The sequence below is a fragment of the Trichoderma breve genome, chromosome 1, assembly GCF_028502605.1.
Source record: "Trichoderma breve strain T069 chromosome 1, whole genome shotgun sequence".
NCBI lineage: Eukaryota > Fungi > Ascomycota > Sordariomycetes > Hypocreales > Hypocreaceae > Trichoderma > Trichoderma breve.
In genome coordinates, this window is record NC_079232.1 from 1,097,716 (window position 1) to 1,114,257 (window position 16,542).

Here is a 16,542-nt window from a genome sequence, read left to right on the forward strand (position 1 = left end):
AGTTCATTTACATCGACGTACCATTAAACATCATGTCAGGGTGGTTTAAGTAAATTGGCCTCCACGCTTCGTCCAGCGCTGTCATGTTTCGAGGTCCGTCGCATGCCACGTTTTCCCCAAAGGACCTTGGAAATTTAAAATAAAATCATCAATTGATGCCAAACAGCTTTCCCGATTAGGTGCAACTCTCCCATGCTCTCCGTTTCATACGCCGGCCAGGGGGGCTTCAGATTAAAGGCCATCGACCGCGTTTCAATCTCCCAGCTTGAAGCGAAACAAACATCCTCCCCCTCAAAAAACGCCTCGGTTGCTACGTAGCAGCCCATCAGGGTGCAAAATCTGCCTTGCCAAGGAGTCGTCCGTTATTGTGGTTCCAGCATTTTCTTCAGTGGAGCGCCGTGCAGCTACCCACCGCTGATGTCACCGGCATCGCCGGGAATGAAGAGCACGGTGAACGCAAATCTTCAGGCAATGCTACCGTCCTGCCCTGTCCGAAGGGCATAGCATCGGCTCTTGTATCCAGCAATCGGCGTGCCTGGATCTCTTGTCTTCCGTCTCCCGGTTCTCACCTGCAGATTAGCGCAACCGTCTGCTGATTGGGACGGGCAGGCAGTCTTACTGTACTCCGTACCTATCAATACAATTCTGCAGCACAGTCAGATCTCATTAAACTTCTCGACCACGGCGTGATGCTTTTTACTACGGAGCATTTACGGCAGCCCTTCGGGCAAGGCGAGCGAACCATTTCCCGCAGCGAGATCACACGGGCCGCCTTCTATCGATAACTCGGTCGAGATGGCTTCAAGGTTCTTCAAAAACTAAATTCCAGGCCAATTGCAGCCCAGCCATTGCCAGACGCCGTGCCCATTCCATTCCTCGCCGAAGAGCCCCCAGTAAGACACTGCGAGAGTGGAGATGGCTCCGAGCTCCAAAATCGCGGGGGTAAATCTCACACCAGTGGGGCTGAATCTTTTTTGTCTCGAGCTCAAACACACACACAAAGGTGGGAACAAATACATCAACGTACGACATGCTGTATAAACATTGATGCTCTGATGTTCACATGCTAGAAGCAGTGCTACCAATCCAAGCTTGCCAAGAGAGTATATGTATTAGGCATGTCTTGCCAAGAGCAGTATATTTCCCGGGATCTGCAGGTACATACCCAACAAAAAATCCCATCTGTTGTTGAAGTTCCAACATGGGATGTAATAGAAAGTGTAGCGATAGTAGTACCTAGTAGATACTGGAATAAAGTGTAAAATCGGTAGTAGCAAAAAGCAGTGGTAGTAAGGTACCTAGTACATAAAAAAAAAGAAAAAGCCTTCCATACATTCGCATCCTATTCCATCCTATTCCAACACTTGAACCTCGCGCAGTCGCTGGGCATTTCCCTTCAACTAACCCTACTATGATAGTTCAGGTACCTTGAATTACAGCTACAGCGTAAAGGATCCAATGGTCCATCACACAAGGTCAGCACCAATTGCTACATCAGGATGCGGTGCCTCGGTCTTCATGTAGCTAAGCTCGCAACTCCGTCGCTAATGCACGATTTCCCTGTTATTCGTGTGATAGCTGCCATGTCTTCTCCGCAATGCGCTGCAACGGGATATTTTCCCATTTCTCTCCCCCCTTCTCCCTTTCCCTTCTCCCTTCTCCATGGGTTACGCGGCCGGTTTACCATACATTGACGTAATCGACTTTGTCCAATTGACAGCTGCCAGATTGGCAATCGAACGATGGTTTAGGCACTCTGCATTGCATGACCGTTGGTACGAGTAAGCGTTCCATACTTTATGTAGTGGTTCGTTGCCGGTTCGATGTGACAGGGCGTTCATCCACAGTGATGCTGCTAGACACTTGATTGGATAGACAAAGATTTATTAAAAGCTACCTGTCACTTCTCCCGAACTCCTCCATCCCATGGCTAAACTCCTTCGTCCAACCTAGTTCCTGACGCCACTATGTGATCCCCAGAAAAAGACAAGGAATAAACTTCCAGACGCAAACCTCCCATCATTCATAGAAAACAAACAAACAAGCAAACTTCCCATCTATGAACCCAGACCTGATTCTACTGCTGACCAGATACCTCCTCGAGCTGGGCCCTCGACATCTCGTTTTGACCATCAAGTCTCAAGACACCGTGCAGCAAGAAGAAGAGGAAGGCGTTTTATTTTCTTTTAGTCTGCTTATTGGCACAATCCTTTTGACACTGCTTACACAGGCCAACTGCCTCCTTCATGACGACTCCGTTCTTAAATTTTGGGCATGTTTCTAGATCAAAAGATCCTCCGTCTAGTCGTGCATCGACCGCATCGTCGCATACATGTCTGTCGGCGGTACACTTATCCCGGAAATGACCTGGACGAACTTTAGCAAGGTCCTTGCGAGGTATGCGTTCTTCGGCGCATCTGCATTCTTGGGGGCATCTGCATCTGCCACTGGGAGTCTTGCAGTCTACATTTGTGCACGGACAAAAGAGACGTTGGTGTTCGTAGTAGCACATGTTGTTTCTGTCGCTTTCGAGGTAATCTTTACTTGGGGGCTGTTCCTTCGGTTCCTAATAATCCCGTGATGGCTGACGCTTGTTTCGTGGTGCTGATTGGAATGTGATCTATGTATACTATCTGGTATCTTCATGATGCCTTGATCCCATGGGCATTTATATACCTGATGCGAGAGTCACAGAAGCCGAGCATCGTCAAACAAACGCTCTCACTACGTCGCATCTGTTCAAGAAAGAATGACTTTGAAGCCAACATTTTCAACACAAAATCTGTTCAATGCATATGTGGTGTTTGTTTAGCTGAAGCTGAAGCTGAAGCTGAACAGGAGATGGAGAAGCGGTGGGGGCTCGGGAACAACCACCATGTGGTAATTACCTAGATCAAGGCAAGGGGGTCATCTTCGTAATAAACCGGCATTTTGTGTCCACCGCTCTTTGATGCAGCAAAAAAGAAAGGGTCTCTTTCATATATAAGCAGGTAGGTTGAGCAAGTTGAGTGAACCGCAACAACATTCAGCGAGAGTTCAATATCAGAGACAGGCTGAAACAAAACAGAAACAATAGAGCAGTACAGGTACAGCAGCTATCTTACTGAGACAATTGGCGACGTGCAGTCATTTTGTTCTCATCGCTTTTTAGCGTCTTGACGTCAGGGATACCTGCTGGAAAAAAGCGGGCCACTGCCAAACCTCCCAAGACAGCGGCTTCGCACGTGTCTCCACGGCGGATTCTCACAGGTCCATCCCAATCCCATCTCATTCCTGTGCCTGGAGCTTGTACCGCTGAGACATAGTCACCAAGAGCAAGGGCTCCGATCGACGAATTGCGAGTGCACTTTTATGTCGCCCCTGCGCCTGGACCTGGAAGAGAGACCTGTGCACACTCGTCGGTGCAGACGAACCCCGGTCAGGCACAAGGTAGGGCTCTGCGCAACACCATGAAGTTCGCAAAGGAGCTTGAGCGCGAGGCGGTTCCTGGTAAGAGCTGAACATTTGCTTTTGTCTTTGGTCTTGTGATTGGCTGTTACTGTTTTCTCACTGGTTTTCTTTGTCTTCGGCCCTTTGTTCTTGTAGCTGTTGGGAGTTGCCACCAACGGCAAAAGGGGAAAAAGAAGAACAAAGGGGAAAAAAAAGAGTTTGGTTGTGCAACCATCAGATATCAGATTGCTGACTTTTTCCTCTCTCTTGTGTTACCAACCATACAGAATGGCGAATCAAGTATCTCAATTACAAGGCGGGCAAGAAATACGTCAAAGCTGTCGCCTCTGCCATCCAGAGAACTTCCAGCTCTACGCCTCGACTTCTTAGTTCACGCCGCACCCCGACTTTTTTCTCAATAGCAGGGCCACATACGGAGCCTTCTCCCAAACCGTCTTCTCGTTTCGAAACCTCTCGCCCCTCTGATGATGCTCCTAGAAGCTCGAGATGGCATGGCCAATCAGAACCGGTCGCCATCGCAAAGCAGGCGGAAGATGAGGCATTGAACAGCAATGGTAACAGTCTGGGGTATGGAAGCTTTGTGCCCACACCCCCTACGGACCCTCAGCAACTATCACACCGTCTCCAAAATGGTGACGATGAAGACCAACAGGATGGCCAGGACAAGGACCAAAACGGCAAGCAGAGTGACAACCAAGGCGATGGCGACGACGACGAATTCGAGCTCCCTGCCCCCGCCATTTATACAACATCATCATCTCCTGGTGCCAAACAGTCGTTCAGCCCTGGGAGGAAAAGTGCTCACTTCAATTTCCACAGGTCAAATTCGTCGGGCCCCTTGAGCTCTGGGACGCTACCGACGTTGGTACCAACAGACACTGCCGATGAGCGACTTCGCCGCATCTTTTCTAGTGCAAGGGAATCTGCTCGAATAACAGGTCTTCCACGCCAAAGCCTTGATCTTGTTCGGGAGCGGGAACAACAGTTTTACTCATTCCTCGACTCGGAGCTGGAAAAGGTGGAGACATTTTATAAGAAGAACGAGGATCGAGCTGGCCAGCGGCTGGTCATGCTGCGAGAGCAGCTTCATGAGATGCGTAACCGGCGAATTCAAGAAATAAACAACGAGAGGACAAATCGCTCATTTTCTGGGACCTCGAATCAACAGTTTGGCGAAGGCAACCCTGACAAGGCAAATGCCTGGATACATCCGTTGAAGAATAAGATCTTCCCGCCCGGACCAAATTCAAAAGGCTTCCAGAACATGCCCCAAACACCACATCTAGCGGCTGGGAGCAGGCCCCGGGACGATCGCATGGACTATGTGCGGCGGCCTGTAGATAACGAAGTGGCATATCGAACGGCAAAGCGAAAGTTGAAGCTGGCGATGCAAGAGTTCTATCGCAGCCTGGAATTACTCAAATCATATGCCATGCTTAATCGCACGGCCTTTCGAAAGCTTAATAAGAAATACGACAAAGCTGTCAACGCTCGACCTCCTATGCGCTACATGAATGAAAAGGTCAAAAAGGCTTGGTTTGTCAATAGCGACGTTCTGGAAGGTCACATCAAATCTGTCGAGGATCTCTATGCAAGGTATTTTGAGCGTGGAAATCAGAAGCTTGCGGTTGGCAAGCTGCGAAAGCTGCACAGAAAGCCCAAGGATGAGTCTGGCAGCTCGTTCCTTAACGGCATCCTCATCGGTACGGGAGCTGTATTCAGCATCCAAGGCCTCGTTTATGGCATTCAGTTGCTAGATGACAATGATCCGACATTGAGTCTCCAAACAAGCTATCTGTTGCAGCTATATGGCGGCTATTTCCTTATGCTCATGCTTTTTTCTCTCTTCTGCATCAACTGCTCCATTTGGCTGCGGAACAGGGTGAATTACCCCTTTATTTTTGAATTTGACCAGCGAAGTCAGCTTGATTGGCGTCAGCTCTCTGAATTCCCTTCAGCATTGCTTTTACTTTTTGGAGTTATTATGTGGGCCAACTTTAGCAGATATGGGGATGATGCCATGTATCTATATTACCCCGTTCTGCTAGTTGGCCTAACAGTTGTTGTTATTCTCTTTCCTGCCCCTGTGCTTGCACATAAGAGCCGCAGATGGCTTGCATATTCACATGTCAGTATCTTGGGCTCCCTTGTTGAAGAGTAACGTGCTTGGCGATGCTAACCCTGCGATAGTGGCGTCTTCTCTTGTCTGGATTTTATCCTGTGGAGTTTCGTGATTTTTTCCTTGGGGACATGTATTGTTCTTTGACATATTCGATGGCGGTAAGTGGTCCTCGTCGCTGAACTAAGACGGGGCAAAAGTTGACTGAGATACTTGACAGAACATAGAACTTTTCTTTTGCTTGTATGCCAATCATTGGAATAATCCTGGGCAGTGCAACTCGACTAGCTCCCGCTTGCTCGGATTCCTGACGACGCTCCCGGCAATATGGCGCTTTCTCCAGTGTATTCGACGTTATAAAGATACACGCAACATTTTCCCACACTTAGTCAATTGCGGCAAATATACCGCTACCATATTGTCTTACCTTTGTCTATCCCTTTACCGAATTCACCAGAGCCATTCTAACCTTGCTTTATTTGTGACTTTCTCAACGATCAACGGTGTATATACTTGTAAGCGGCTTCCATTCTACTGGGTCAAGACTCTTATACTCACAGATGATGTTAGCTATTTGGGATCTCTTTATGGATTTCTCTCTACTTCAGCCTCAGAGCCGACATACCGCTCTCCGCGATATTCTCGCTTTGAAGCACCGCTGGATCTATTACGTTATTATGACTGTCGACCCTATACTCAGATTCTCATGGATTTTCTATGCCATCTTCGCCCACGATTCGCAGCATTCTACTGTTATCTCGTTCATGGTTAGCTTCATGGAAGTTTTCCGCCGAGGCATATGGTCGCTCCTACGTGTAGAAAACGAGCACTGCGCCAACGTAGCGCAGTATAAGGCTTCTCGCGATGTTCCTCTCCCCTACCACATCGAGCCCCTGCTGGAGCGCGCCAGCGTCGAATCCAGCCCGATAATATCAGCGGAAGAGGACCGCCAGACAGAGCCGCAGCCACCGCGGCCGCAGCCGGCCGAACACCCCAGCTTCTACGACTCTGCCAGCTCTACTGCCGTTGCCGGCCCTACGAGCGGCAGCCTTCGGCACCGCACCGACATCGTTCCTTCTCCCATCCACCGAAGCTTCTCTAAGATTTTGGCAGAGGCACATAAGCAGGATTTTGAGAAGAAGCGGAAGCCCGAAGACGGGGCTGGGGATGCGGCTGGTGTTGCTGGTCAGAGCGACGATTTTGACGATGATGATGACGAGGATGAAGATGATGCCGGCAGCTTGTCGGAAATGCGACCCCAGAATAGTGGGAACGCAGCTTAATGTTCAATGCTTTGACCTTGATTAGCCATTTTTGCGGATGACTATTGTTGTCATAATGATTGCATGGTGTGGATGGATGGGTCGACGGATGGATGAATGGAATGAAAGTATTGCGATATACCAGGGGCAGATAATGAGTGGGATATGCTTCTATCTTGAGATGATATTTCCTGGGAAAAGATATTGGGTTGCCAAATTGGGGGACGCATATTCAGGACAAAATAGATTGGATGGGAAAATTCGGTGATGTAGTCGCTGGGACGATCTGCATGGTGACGGAAAGGAGAAAAATTCGGGTTCGAGATGATATATAGCGAATTGGTAATGTGTAGTAAGGTAGGAGTGGGACGGAGACACAGCATAGCGTTGAATCACCTTGATTAGGGTCAATTACTATTATCTGCTGTAGCAAACTCATGAGTGACATGATTCTAATCTCATCTATATTAAGCCCCCATCCTGATGCAAAACATGCTTTGGTCTACTCTGTGCATATCTAATATTACTTAATCTATCTCATTTACCATTACTCCCATTCGCCATCAACTTGCTCCCAGAAATCGAGGAAGCCCTTGAAGAACTGCACACCCAAGCCAGGGTCCAAGGCACCAGTCGTAGCACGAATCGAGTGCATGCTCAGCTGAGGCAAGCCAGCATCAGCAGCACGCACACCCATTGCACTGGACAGCATAGGGCCGACAGTGCCACCGCTGCGGGAGTCGTTTCGGATCTGGAAGTCCTGCAATTGAGCGCCGCACAGGTTGGCAACGCGGTGGAGGATGGCGGAGGAGACGGCGTCGGTGGTCATGTGGGCGTTGCTGTCGCCGCAGACGACGAGGCCGACGTTGAGCTTGGGGATGTGCTCGGCGAGGTAGTTGCCAATGAAGTTGGGGTTGCCAGCGTGAGAGACGTCAGCAGACAGGAGGAAAGACTTGGCGAAAGTCTGGCCGATGAGACCAGGGCCGTAGGTGTCGGGGTTGAGAGCCTCGACGGCGCGCTCGACTGTGGAGGGCAGGAAGTTACCCCTGGCGCCCTGTCTCAGCAGAGAACCGACCTCTTCGTCGTCGAACAGGGCCACCAGCTTGATGTAGCTGTCCTCGTCTCGCTCCGTGGAGTGGAGAAGACCCAGGAGGGCGGACCACGAGCAGAGCTTGTCATCGATTCTTCCAGCGGTGATGAACTCCTTGTCCAGGCCAAAGACGGAGGCCGGCTGGGAGTCGAAAAGCTCAAGCTCCCAGTTGACAATGGAGTCGTAGGAGGTGATGCCAAGCTGCTTTGAGATGAGCTTGACCAGCTTCGGGGGTTGGGTGTTGACAAAGGCGCCGACAGAGCCAAGCAGCTCGGCGCTGGAGCCATCGGAGCTGTCCAATCCAATGATGGGGACAGCCTGCGTCTCCGGGTTGTTCTGACCCATCATGCCGACACCAAAGTGCGGCGCCAGCGTGGGGATCTTGGCAATAGGCCAGTCCAGCTGGACGAGCTTGCTGGAGGTCTTGCCCGTCTTCTCATCGCGCACAATGACTCGGCCACCGATGCTCAGGTCTCGATCCCACCAGGTCTGGTTCAGGGCGCCGGCATAGGGGGCAACACCGAGCTGGACGTAACCGGCCGTGGTTGGCTTCTTGCTGACGGGCTTGAGTCGGGCTGTCAGGGCGTCGATGTGGCCGGCAATCATGCCAACACCGTTGCCGGGCTTGTAGGATTTGCCGACGGCAAAGGCGATGATGGAGCTGCCATTGCGAGTGACCCAGTACTTGCCGCCGGGTTGGATCTTGCCGGACCAGGAGTCGCGCGCAGGGAGCTAGGAGTTTGTCAGCATGTGATCTTGTACTACGGGGGTGGACTTGAAGGTGTCACGAGCGCAAGCGCACATACCTCTACGTAGCCAGACTGGCGCAGCTTGGTCTTGAAGTAGTCGACGGTATGGAAGACAGTCGGGTTCTCGCGCAGGAAGTCGAGAAAAGGCTTGGTGAAGGCCTCGGGCTTGAGATCCCTCACGGCGCACAGCTTGCACTTGTTCTCCTCATCCACGTGCCAGTTGACTTGGCTGACCTCGTTCGCAGAGAGCTTGGAGATGCAGTTCATGCAGGCGCGGTTGTCGAGAGGCGGGCGACCGTCCATGTCTGCGAGAACAAAGTGCTTCGAGGAAGCCAGGGGGGAAACAGCTTGCTGAGTATGAGCCGAAGCCGAGGCCGGGATCGGGGCAAACGAGGAGGAAGCGGAAGACTGCGCGGAGATGCTGGACTGGGCCTGAGCAGGCGCTTGTTGTCGGAGGGACAGAGAAGAAGGCACGCGCCGTGTCATGGTTGCGACGAGAACGAAGGAAAAGGAGGAGAGGAGAGAGTTGAGGGCGAAGGGCGCGTTAAAAGGCGGTGCGAGAGAAAGAGGTTGGGGATGTTGAGCGTCAAGTCGAGTCGCACGGAGTTGCGCGCATGTTCCCCCGGATTGGGGCGCAGCAGAGACATTCCGGTACAGTAAGCTGGGGTACAATCACGATAAGCACGGGGCCTTTTGTGGCGCCAGGAGCGGGAACCTATCGGCGATGATTAGAGGGGGGCCATTAGGGGATTTACAGCGGATAAGGCGCCATGGGAACCTGTCAGGGCCAGGGGTAGCTTCTGTGCATGTATTTGTGTGCCCGCCCTTTATTAGCATCCAATCCCGTATTTTGCTTCTAGGCTGTGTGGTGTCAATGGTAAAGCCCTGACATTAATATATGTATCTAGTAAATAACATATAGGAAGAACGTATAAGAAGATGACATTTATTCCTTTGGTGGCTACTCCTCTGGCCGAGGTACATATCTTTGATATCAGCCCTTGGTAGAGGAAGACGGTACATTTACTGCTGGAGCGCATCAATGTTCCAAATATTACATGTATTCAGCAATATCGAGTATCTGTATATACCAAATATCTCGCAGCAAATGACTACGGATTCTCCGTCCCCATTTCCTCTCTCTCCATATATAAAAAACCAGGTGGTAGTACGTGCGCCATCTATCCATGCCCCATGAGAGATGTAATTCCTCGAGCATAGGGAACCGGCATTCAAGTAAGAGCACAGCTTCGAGGATACTAGGATTGCTGAAGTCTCACGTTAGTCATGTGTTCAATTCCAATAACTCAGGTGGATGTAGGTACATGTATGATGAGGATAGGTAAAGTATCTATACATCAAAACGTACCTGGGAATATCATTTCGACCGTCCACTGTCCGGGTAAAATGTAACGTCCTAAGCTGTGGAAATAAGGCGTCGCCATTACAGTCATCTGAAAATAAATCGTCAAGATTGATATCCTGACTGGTCTCGCAAAAGTCCAAGCTCCGACAATGACGACCAAGAGATAATAAACCCTTGGTAGACAGTTTGGCGCACACCAGTTGCAGTGACAAGTGACGAAGGTCTGGCCAATGAGAAGCAACTATCTCACAGTCATTGTTCGAGAACTCAGTCTCTATAGCGATGGGGATATCATTAGAGCTACGCCGCTTAGGCTTCATGATAAGAGTTCGAAGCTTTGAAAGAGCACTCAATGCCGTTATTGCTGCTGCCGAAATTTTGATGGTTTTTCGGAACGTCAACGATAAAGTGGTCAAGGCAGTCAAGCCCGCGATGTGCCATAGCGCACCATAATCCGAATCTTCCAGCAATAGGTTGAGCGAAGTAAGATTTCTTAATAGAGGTACAGCCCCTTCGATGGCCGCTGCTGTAGCAACCAAATATAGAGATTCAAGTACGGGAAAGGACGTAAATCCCATATCATCTTTTGCGATTGCAACATGTTCTACCGCAGAAGCTGACCAGCTCCATGGAAGTTTCAAGTTGGTCACACACTTGCTCTGTGCCAAGTGAAGAAGAAGATCGCCGCTTATAGCGCCGATGGTAGTGTTGCGTACTGGCCCATGAGAGAGATTGGCCTCTTGCAACAATGGTAGGTGCTTCAAAACATCCAAAACAAGATGGGGCGTGAGTCCTCTCCACACGCGAAGTTGTATCGACTTTAGTTCCCGACAATTGCGCAAACAGCCAATTGTAGAAATTTGGACAAATAAACCATCAAACTTGACTTTGTGCAGCGATGGCGCGCAGTATAGCTCCATCTCTCTGACATCTAGACCGTAGTTAAAAATGTCCAGCTCCCGCAATCGGCGGAATTCGAGGTCTTTGAATGCGTCATAATATCTTCTCGCAATGGTGTAATCAAAAGAAATGGTAAAAATCTTGGAGGCATATATCTGTTGCCGGTCCCCTGGCACTCGTAGAAGGTTGGGCGTAGCTTTTGTACTTGTCCATAACTTTTCCGTCCCGCACTCAAACCATAACCGATTTACTTGGACAGCTTTGGACAAGGTCCCCAAGTCGTTTGCATCCAAACAGAATGAAAATATTAAGTCGAGGATCTCGGGTAAACACAGAGCTTTCTCATTGGAATCGAACCGTGTTGTCGCCGGAGAAGAAGCTGTCGCCGGAGTGTTTGCCATATTGTAAAAGATTGGTAGGTGGGATAGAAAGGGTTGAAAGATGTACTAGCCGGCTCTTTCAAACAATTCATAGCCTGGGATTATCGCTGCCTTTTGTATCTGAACAGATTAATATGTTTCTATCAGTGACGTGGCCTGAATCTCTCAAAGTTTCATTGATCGGCTGTTCCTGCCAATTTGAGCCCAGAAGTAATTCTGAAGTTTGCACCATAGGGCGCGCTTAGTCTTTTGCTGAACCTGCCATCACAGTTTTTCACAATTTTACCAGCCTTATTATCCTAATCATAAACATAGCCCCTATCTACAAGCTGGAGCTTTAAACTTTGGGCGCCAAAAGTCCGAGTAAGAGCAACTTGCCCGTATAGATACAGTTCAGATCTAGTGCAACAAACTTCAAGGCTGGGAAATTTAATGTCTGATAATTCATTCACATAAACTTCAACTTTTATGTGTGATAAATTACAAGTACCTATACATAGCCTTCTCCTGTTCGTGTGGCTCAGCCCCCTGAAATTTGAAATGGGAATCTCGGGTTGACTCTTCAGCATCTCGTGTCCCAAATTGAGTAGTGAATAGCAAATACCCGTGGTTGTCATGGTGAACAATTGAGAAACGAGCTTCTGAGTAGCGAAAGAGTTGCTAAATCGGCATTTTTGCATCTCATTGACGGTATGTTCATCCCAAATAGCTACCTCACTTGCTGTGCCGGCTGTATATAGCCACCCTCTTTAATTCAGTTAGCTTTGTCCAATCTAATGTCATAGGAATAGATGGACACCGAATACGTTGGCAAATAAAAATCAAGATAAAGAGTCATCCATCTCAGCGTTCTTGCTCATTTGTGCCACAACCTTCCTTTTTTTTTTTTTTTTTTTTTTTTTTTTTTTTTGCCCCTAGTTGCCAGAAAACATGATACAGCACTGACGTTCCCTGACGATATTGGATGATAACCTGCCTCGTCCACCTTCCTGGGTGCCAGTTGCCAATTCACTCAGATATATATGGATAGTACTTGATCCCAAGGAGCGTTTGGGCAAGTATATCGGTTCCAATATACAATTAAATTCCTTCTACCAACGTCATCACGTCTGAAAGAAGGTGGCCACATGTATTTTACCAAGCACAACCCCCTACATGATCATGATTATCTTCTCAAAGCAAACGGACACATTATGTCACTGGTTCGACTATGCACTAAAGCCTCCATTCAACAAAAGCCAACTACATGGATTCGGCGTGTAGGGTAAGGAGAGACAAAGCTGCCAGAACAGCCCATACATACGGATCTAAACAAATATAGACGAGATAAGCGATACAGGCGAATTACACCTTCAATAAGCTGTGTCTACGCATGGAGACAAAGCGATGCATCGATGTATTCGGCTGTATGAGGCAATAAAGGCTAACATGGCATCAATAAACATGAGATCTCTGACCTTGATCATTTAAGAATAGAAGACATACATCTCCAGTCTTCACGGATGGAGGCGACGTACTAATTGCGCCAGTCGATCCGACAAAGAGTTTTGACAATATTCATCGAAAGAGCAATATCAGAATATGGACTTGAACAGAATTAAACAGCTCTCTGGAGACTATAAGCGAGAGAATGGCTTGTCACTGGCTACCCGCGCGGTTCATGCGGATGCCAATGTCGACAATCACTCTGCAGTGGCTCCCGCGCTGCACACAAGCACAACATATCGCTTCGCAGATGATCCGGATGAACTTGTTCCGTTTAAAGATCTCGATCCTGAGAGGGCTCTCGGGTCTCATGCCTACGCTCGCTACGCGAGCCCCAACATGGTTCGCTTCGAGGCTGTGTTGATTTCCATATTGGGTGGACCAGCTCTCACTTATTCGTCTGGCTTGGCGGCTTTTCATGCAATTCTTGTCCTTTTGAATCCGCGTCGCTTTGCAATTGGGGAAGGATATCATGGTTGTCATGGTATCATCAAAATGGTCTCTCGAATGACCGGCTTGGAGACGTTACCGCTCGACTGTGATGCATCCGAGTTACAACCTGGCGATATAATTCATGTTGAGACACCACTTAATACGACTGGAGAGGCAATTAATCTACAACATTATGCGGACAAGGCACACAAGGCGGGGGCATTTTTGACTGTTGATGCTACTTTTGGGCCTCCGCCGCTCCAGAACCCATTTGACTTTGGCGCGGATATTGTTCTTCACAGTGGCACCAAGTATTTTGGAGGGCATTCTGATATGTTGTGCGGTATCTTGGCTGTGAATCCCAAGCATGACTTTCTTTTAAAGCTGCATAGTGATCGCGTCTATCTGGGCTCAGTCGCCGGCAACATGGAAAGCTGGCTTGGAATGCGATCTCTGCGGACACTTGAGCTTCGAGTTACAAGACAAAGTGTTACTGCAACAGCACTAGTAACTTGGCTTCAAGGACAGCTTCAAGATTCATCCGCTGCGGTGCATCGAGTGGTTGAACAAGTTCATCATGCAAGCTTACAGGCCGAGGCAACGGAGGAGGATAGCTGGCTACGGAAACAGATGCCCAATGGCTACGGGCCTGTTTTTTCTATTACCCTAAAGGATGCGACTCTAGCAAAACGACTGCCAAGCAAGCTTCGTCTTTTTCAGCACGCGACGAGTCTTGGGGGTGTTGAAAGTCTGATAGAATGGCGGGCTATGACGAACACTAGCATTGACCAGAGGCTGGTTAGACTGAGCGTTGGCGTTGAAGCGTTGGAGGATCTGACATGGGATTTACAGCAGGGGCTGGAGGCTCTCAGCAAGAAGACGCTGCCGGAGAAATAATATTCAGGTCTAGAATAGTACTTCTATTATCCATATGAATATCATGTATCAATTCAGGCTGCATGAATTGAAAGTTACATGTAGTTTGCGTCATGTCATCTTGTTCTCAATGGTCAAGGTTTTGCTACACGTGGGAGGCAGTGCCGCTGATGTTAGCGGAGCTTCTAGAACCTGTCAAAAACATCCATTCAGGTGCGACTAACACAATCAAGACAATCTTGCCGCGTCTAAAACTTTTCATCATTTATCGAATCTGACAGGTTCGTCATCCAACTGGAATCTGGAATCGTACCATTCCAATTGTGTTCGCTCACTAAGCAGACTCACTAAGCAGAGGAAAATCCGCTTCACTGCCGAACGGAAACTTCCGACCAAATTGCGTGTCGTCATGCCGGGAGTTCTCCAGGCCGCATTTGGGCAGTTGATTGTTGATCTGCTTGGCTTCAATTTTGTCTCAACATTTTTAAAGCATTGGACATTAGAAATCAATTATACCAAAAATAGTTGGATTGAATTTCAATTGGGTGAAACTAAGAAATGAAGAGTCTTTTTTTATCGCAGCAAAACACATGTATTATCCAGGGCGGAATGCATGTGTCGGTCGCAACAGAAATACAGCAAGTAAAGTAGGGACATGGAGTAATTGAACAGGAAAGGAAAAAAAAACGCCCTGATAATAGTAGGCGCAAAGAGCCATGGCTGAACTGCAACTGCAATACGCTGATTTCAATCCATTCTAAACTCCGGCCAGCTCCCTTGTCGACCTTCAGAAATGCAAGCCCTTTTCCAGAAGCAAATTGGTAAACAAACAACTGCCGCAGCGTTGCTCCCAAGCTGGGCGACCGGAGGGATTCGATCGCCATTCTAGCCGAAGTCAATCGAATGACGGCGCTTCAGGCGGGTCAGACACGCCCAATCGGCCGATCCAAGCGAAGCATGCGAGCGGAGCGGACCACTGATGGGGCTCGGGATTTGCTAAGGTTTGGGGGCTTCCTGTAGGCGTCGCTGACTATTGGCATGGGAACTTCCGCCATGATGTAAGGGAGTTGATGATGATGAAAACGGGATGAAATTGGTGAAACGTCAGGTATATAAGTCTTGGATGAGGAGCTGTGAAACCGTTTTGCATCATTCAGACACACAACAAACAAACAACAGCATCCAGCTTCTTGAACACATTAATTCACAGCATTTTAAACCATCTACATTCCCATAGTCTATCAATCAATTGACCAACAACAACCACTTACACCAAAAACCATCTTTGCATCAATTCACAACAATCACATCTTCGCCAACTCACAAAAATCACAACAACCACAATGACTACCTTTACCGTCTACACTGGTGCCAAGGACGGACATGTCAAGCCCAACAATGCGACCAAGCCTGAGCAGCTCACTGGCGACCAGGTGTTTCTGCGAATTACTGCCTCAGGAATGTGCTTCACCGATGTGCACTATGTAAGTGACTTCAACCTCACATGCAAGACTGCAATCCCCGACGAATACTAACACAACTGCCTCTAGAAAAATGGTGAGAACGCTTTGGGTCACGAAGGTGTCGGTGTTGTTGAGGAGACTGGCCCCAATGTTACCTATCTCAAGAAGGGTGACCGAGTAGGCTGGGGATACCAGACCGACAACTGTGGCCACTGTCTCGACTGTCTTCAGGGCCAGGATATCTTCTGCAAAGAGCGTGTTATCTACGGTGACGCAGACGCCGTGAACCGAGGCAGCTTTGCTTCTCACGCTCTCGTGCGAGAGGCCTTCCTCCACCCCATTCCCGATGATATGAGCGACGAGGATGCCGCTCCCCTTCAGTGCGCCGGTGCTACCGTCTTCACTGCTCTGCACGATGTCGACTCCAACGACACTGTCGGTATCATGGGTGTTGGTGGCCTTGGCCACATTGCCATCCAGTTTGCAGCCAAGCTTGGCTGCCGCGTTGTCGTCCTTTCCGGTTCCGATAGCAAGAAGAACGATGCTACCAAGCTCGGTGCGCACAGATTCGTCGCCATGAACAACGGCAACGTTGATCAGCAGCTCGGTGACTGGAAGATCTCACGCCTCTTGGTGACTACTTCCGCCCAGCCTTCCTGGGACAAGATCCTGCCTATGCTCTCCACTCGCGCCCGCATCTATCCTCTTTCTGTCTCTTCTGACAACCTGGAGATTCCTTACATGCCCCTCATCATGAGCGGCATCACCATTCACGGCTCCCTTGTCGCTTCTCGCCATATCCACCGCAAGATGTTGGAGTTTGCTGCTCTGCACAAGATTAAGCCTGTTATTGAGAGGTTCGAGATGTCGGAAGACGGTATTAACAAGGCATTTGAGCGCCTTGAGGCTGGTAAGGTGCAATACAGAGTTGTTTTGCTGCCCACCCAGCAGTAAATTGGAGAATGGGGAT

The 16,542-nt window shown here is 49.1% G+C and overlaps 4 protein-coding genes across 4 annotated transcripts; 3 read left to right on the plus strand and 1 right to left on the minus strand.

The window, feature by feature from the left end:
- Positions 1 to 3,449: 3,449 nt before the first annotated feature.
- Positions 3,450 to 6,852, plus strand: T069G_00368 (EXS family domain-containing protein; the record flags this gene model as incomplete). Its single annotated transcript, XM_056167578.1, has 5 exons — positions 3,450 to 3,489; positions 3,717 to 5,578; positions 5,641 to 5,730; positions 5,790 to 6,074; positions 6,130 to 6,852. 5 exons carry the CDS (start codon positions 3,450 to 3,452, stop codon positions 6,850 to 6,852), a joined length of 3,000 nt encoding a protein of 999 aa, XP_056032894.1.
- A 526-nt stretch (positions 6,853 to 7,378) lies between these two features.
- Positions 7,379 to 9,156, minus strand: T069G_00369 (aminopeptidase I zinc metalloprotease (M18) domain-containing protein; the record flags this gene model as incomplete). The annotated part of the gene is made up of 2 exons (XM_056167579.1): positions 7,379 to 8,653; positions 8,728 to 9,156. The coding sequence occupies 2 exons, from the start codon at positions 9,154 to 9,156 to the stop codon at positions 7,379 to 7,381; spliced, it is 1,704 nt and encodes a 567-aa protein (XP_056032895.1).
- A 3,741-nt stretch (positions 9,157 to 12,897) lies between these two features.
- Positions 12,898 to 14,130, plus strand: T069G_00370 (cys/Met metabolism PLP-dependent enzyme domain-containing protein; the record flags this gene model as incomplete). Its single annotated transcript, XM_056167580.1, has 3 exons — positions 12,898 to 13,707; positions 13,762 to 13,803; positions 13,864 to 14,130. 3 exons carry the CDS (start codon positions 12,898 to 12,900, stop codon positions 14,128 to 14,130), a joined length of 1,119 nt encoding a protein of 372 aa, XP_056032896.1.
- A 1,322-nt stretch (positions 14,131 to 15,452) lies between these two features.
- T069G_00371 (alcohol dehydrogenase groES-like domain-containing protein) lies at positions 15,453 to 16,526 on the plus strand (the record flags this gene model as incomplete). Its single annotated transcript, XM_056167581.1, has 2 exons — positions 15,453 to 15,593; positions 15,660 to 16,526. The coding sequence occupies 2 exons, from the start codon at positions 15,453 to 15,455 to the stop codon at positions 16,524 to 16,526; spliced, it is 1,008 nt and encodes a 335-aa protein (XP_056032897.1).
- Positions 16,527 to 16,542: the final 16 nt, after the last annotated feature.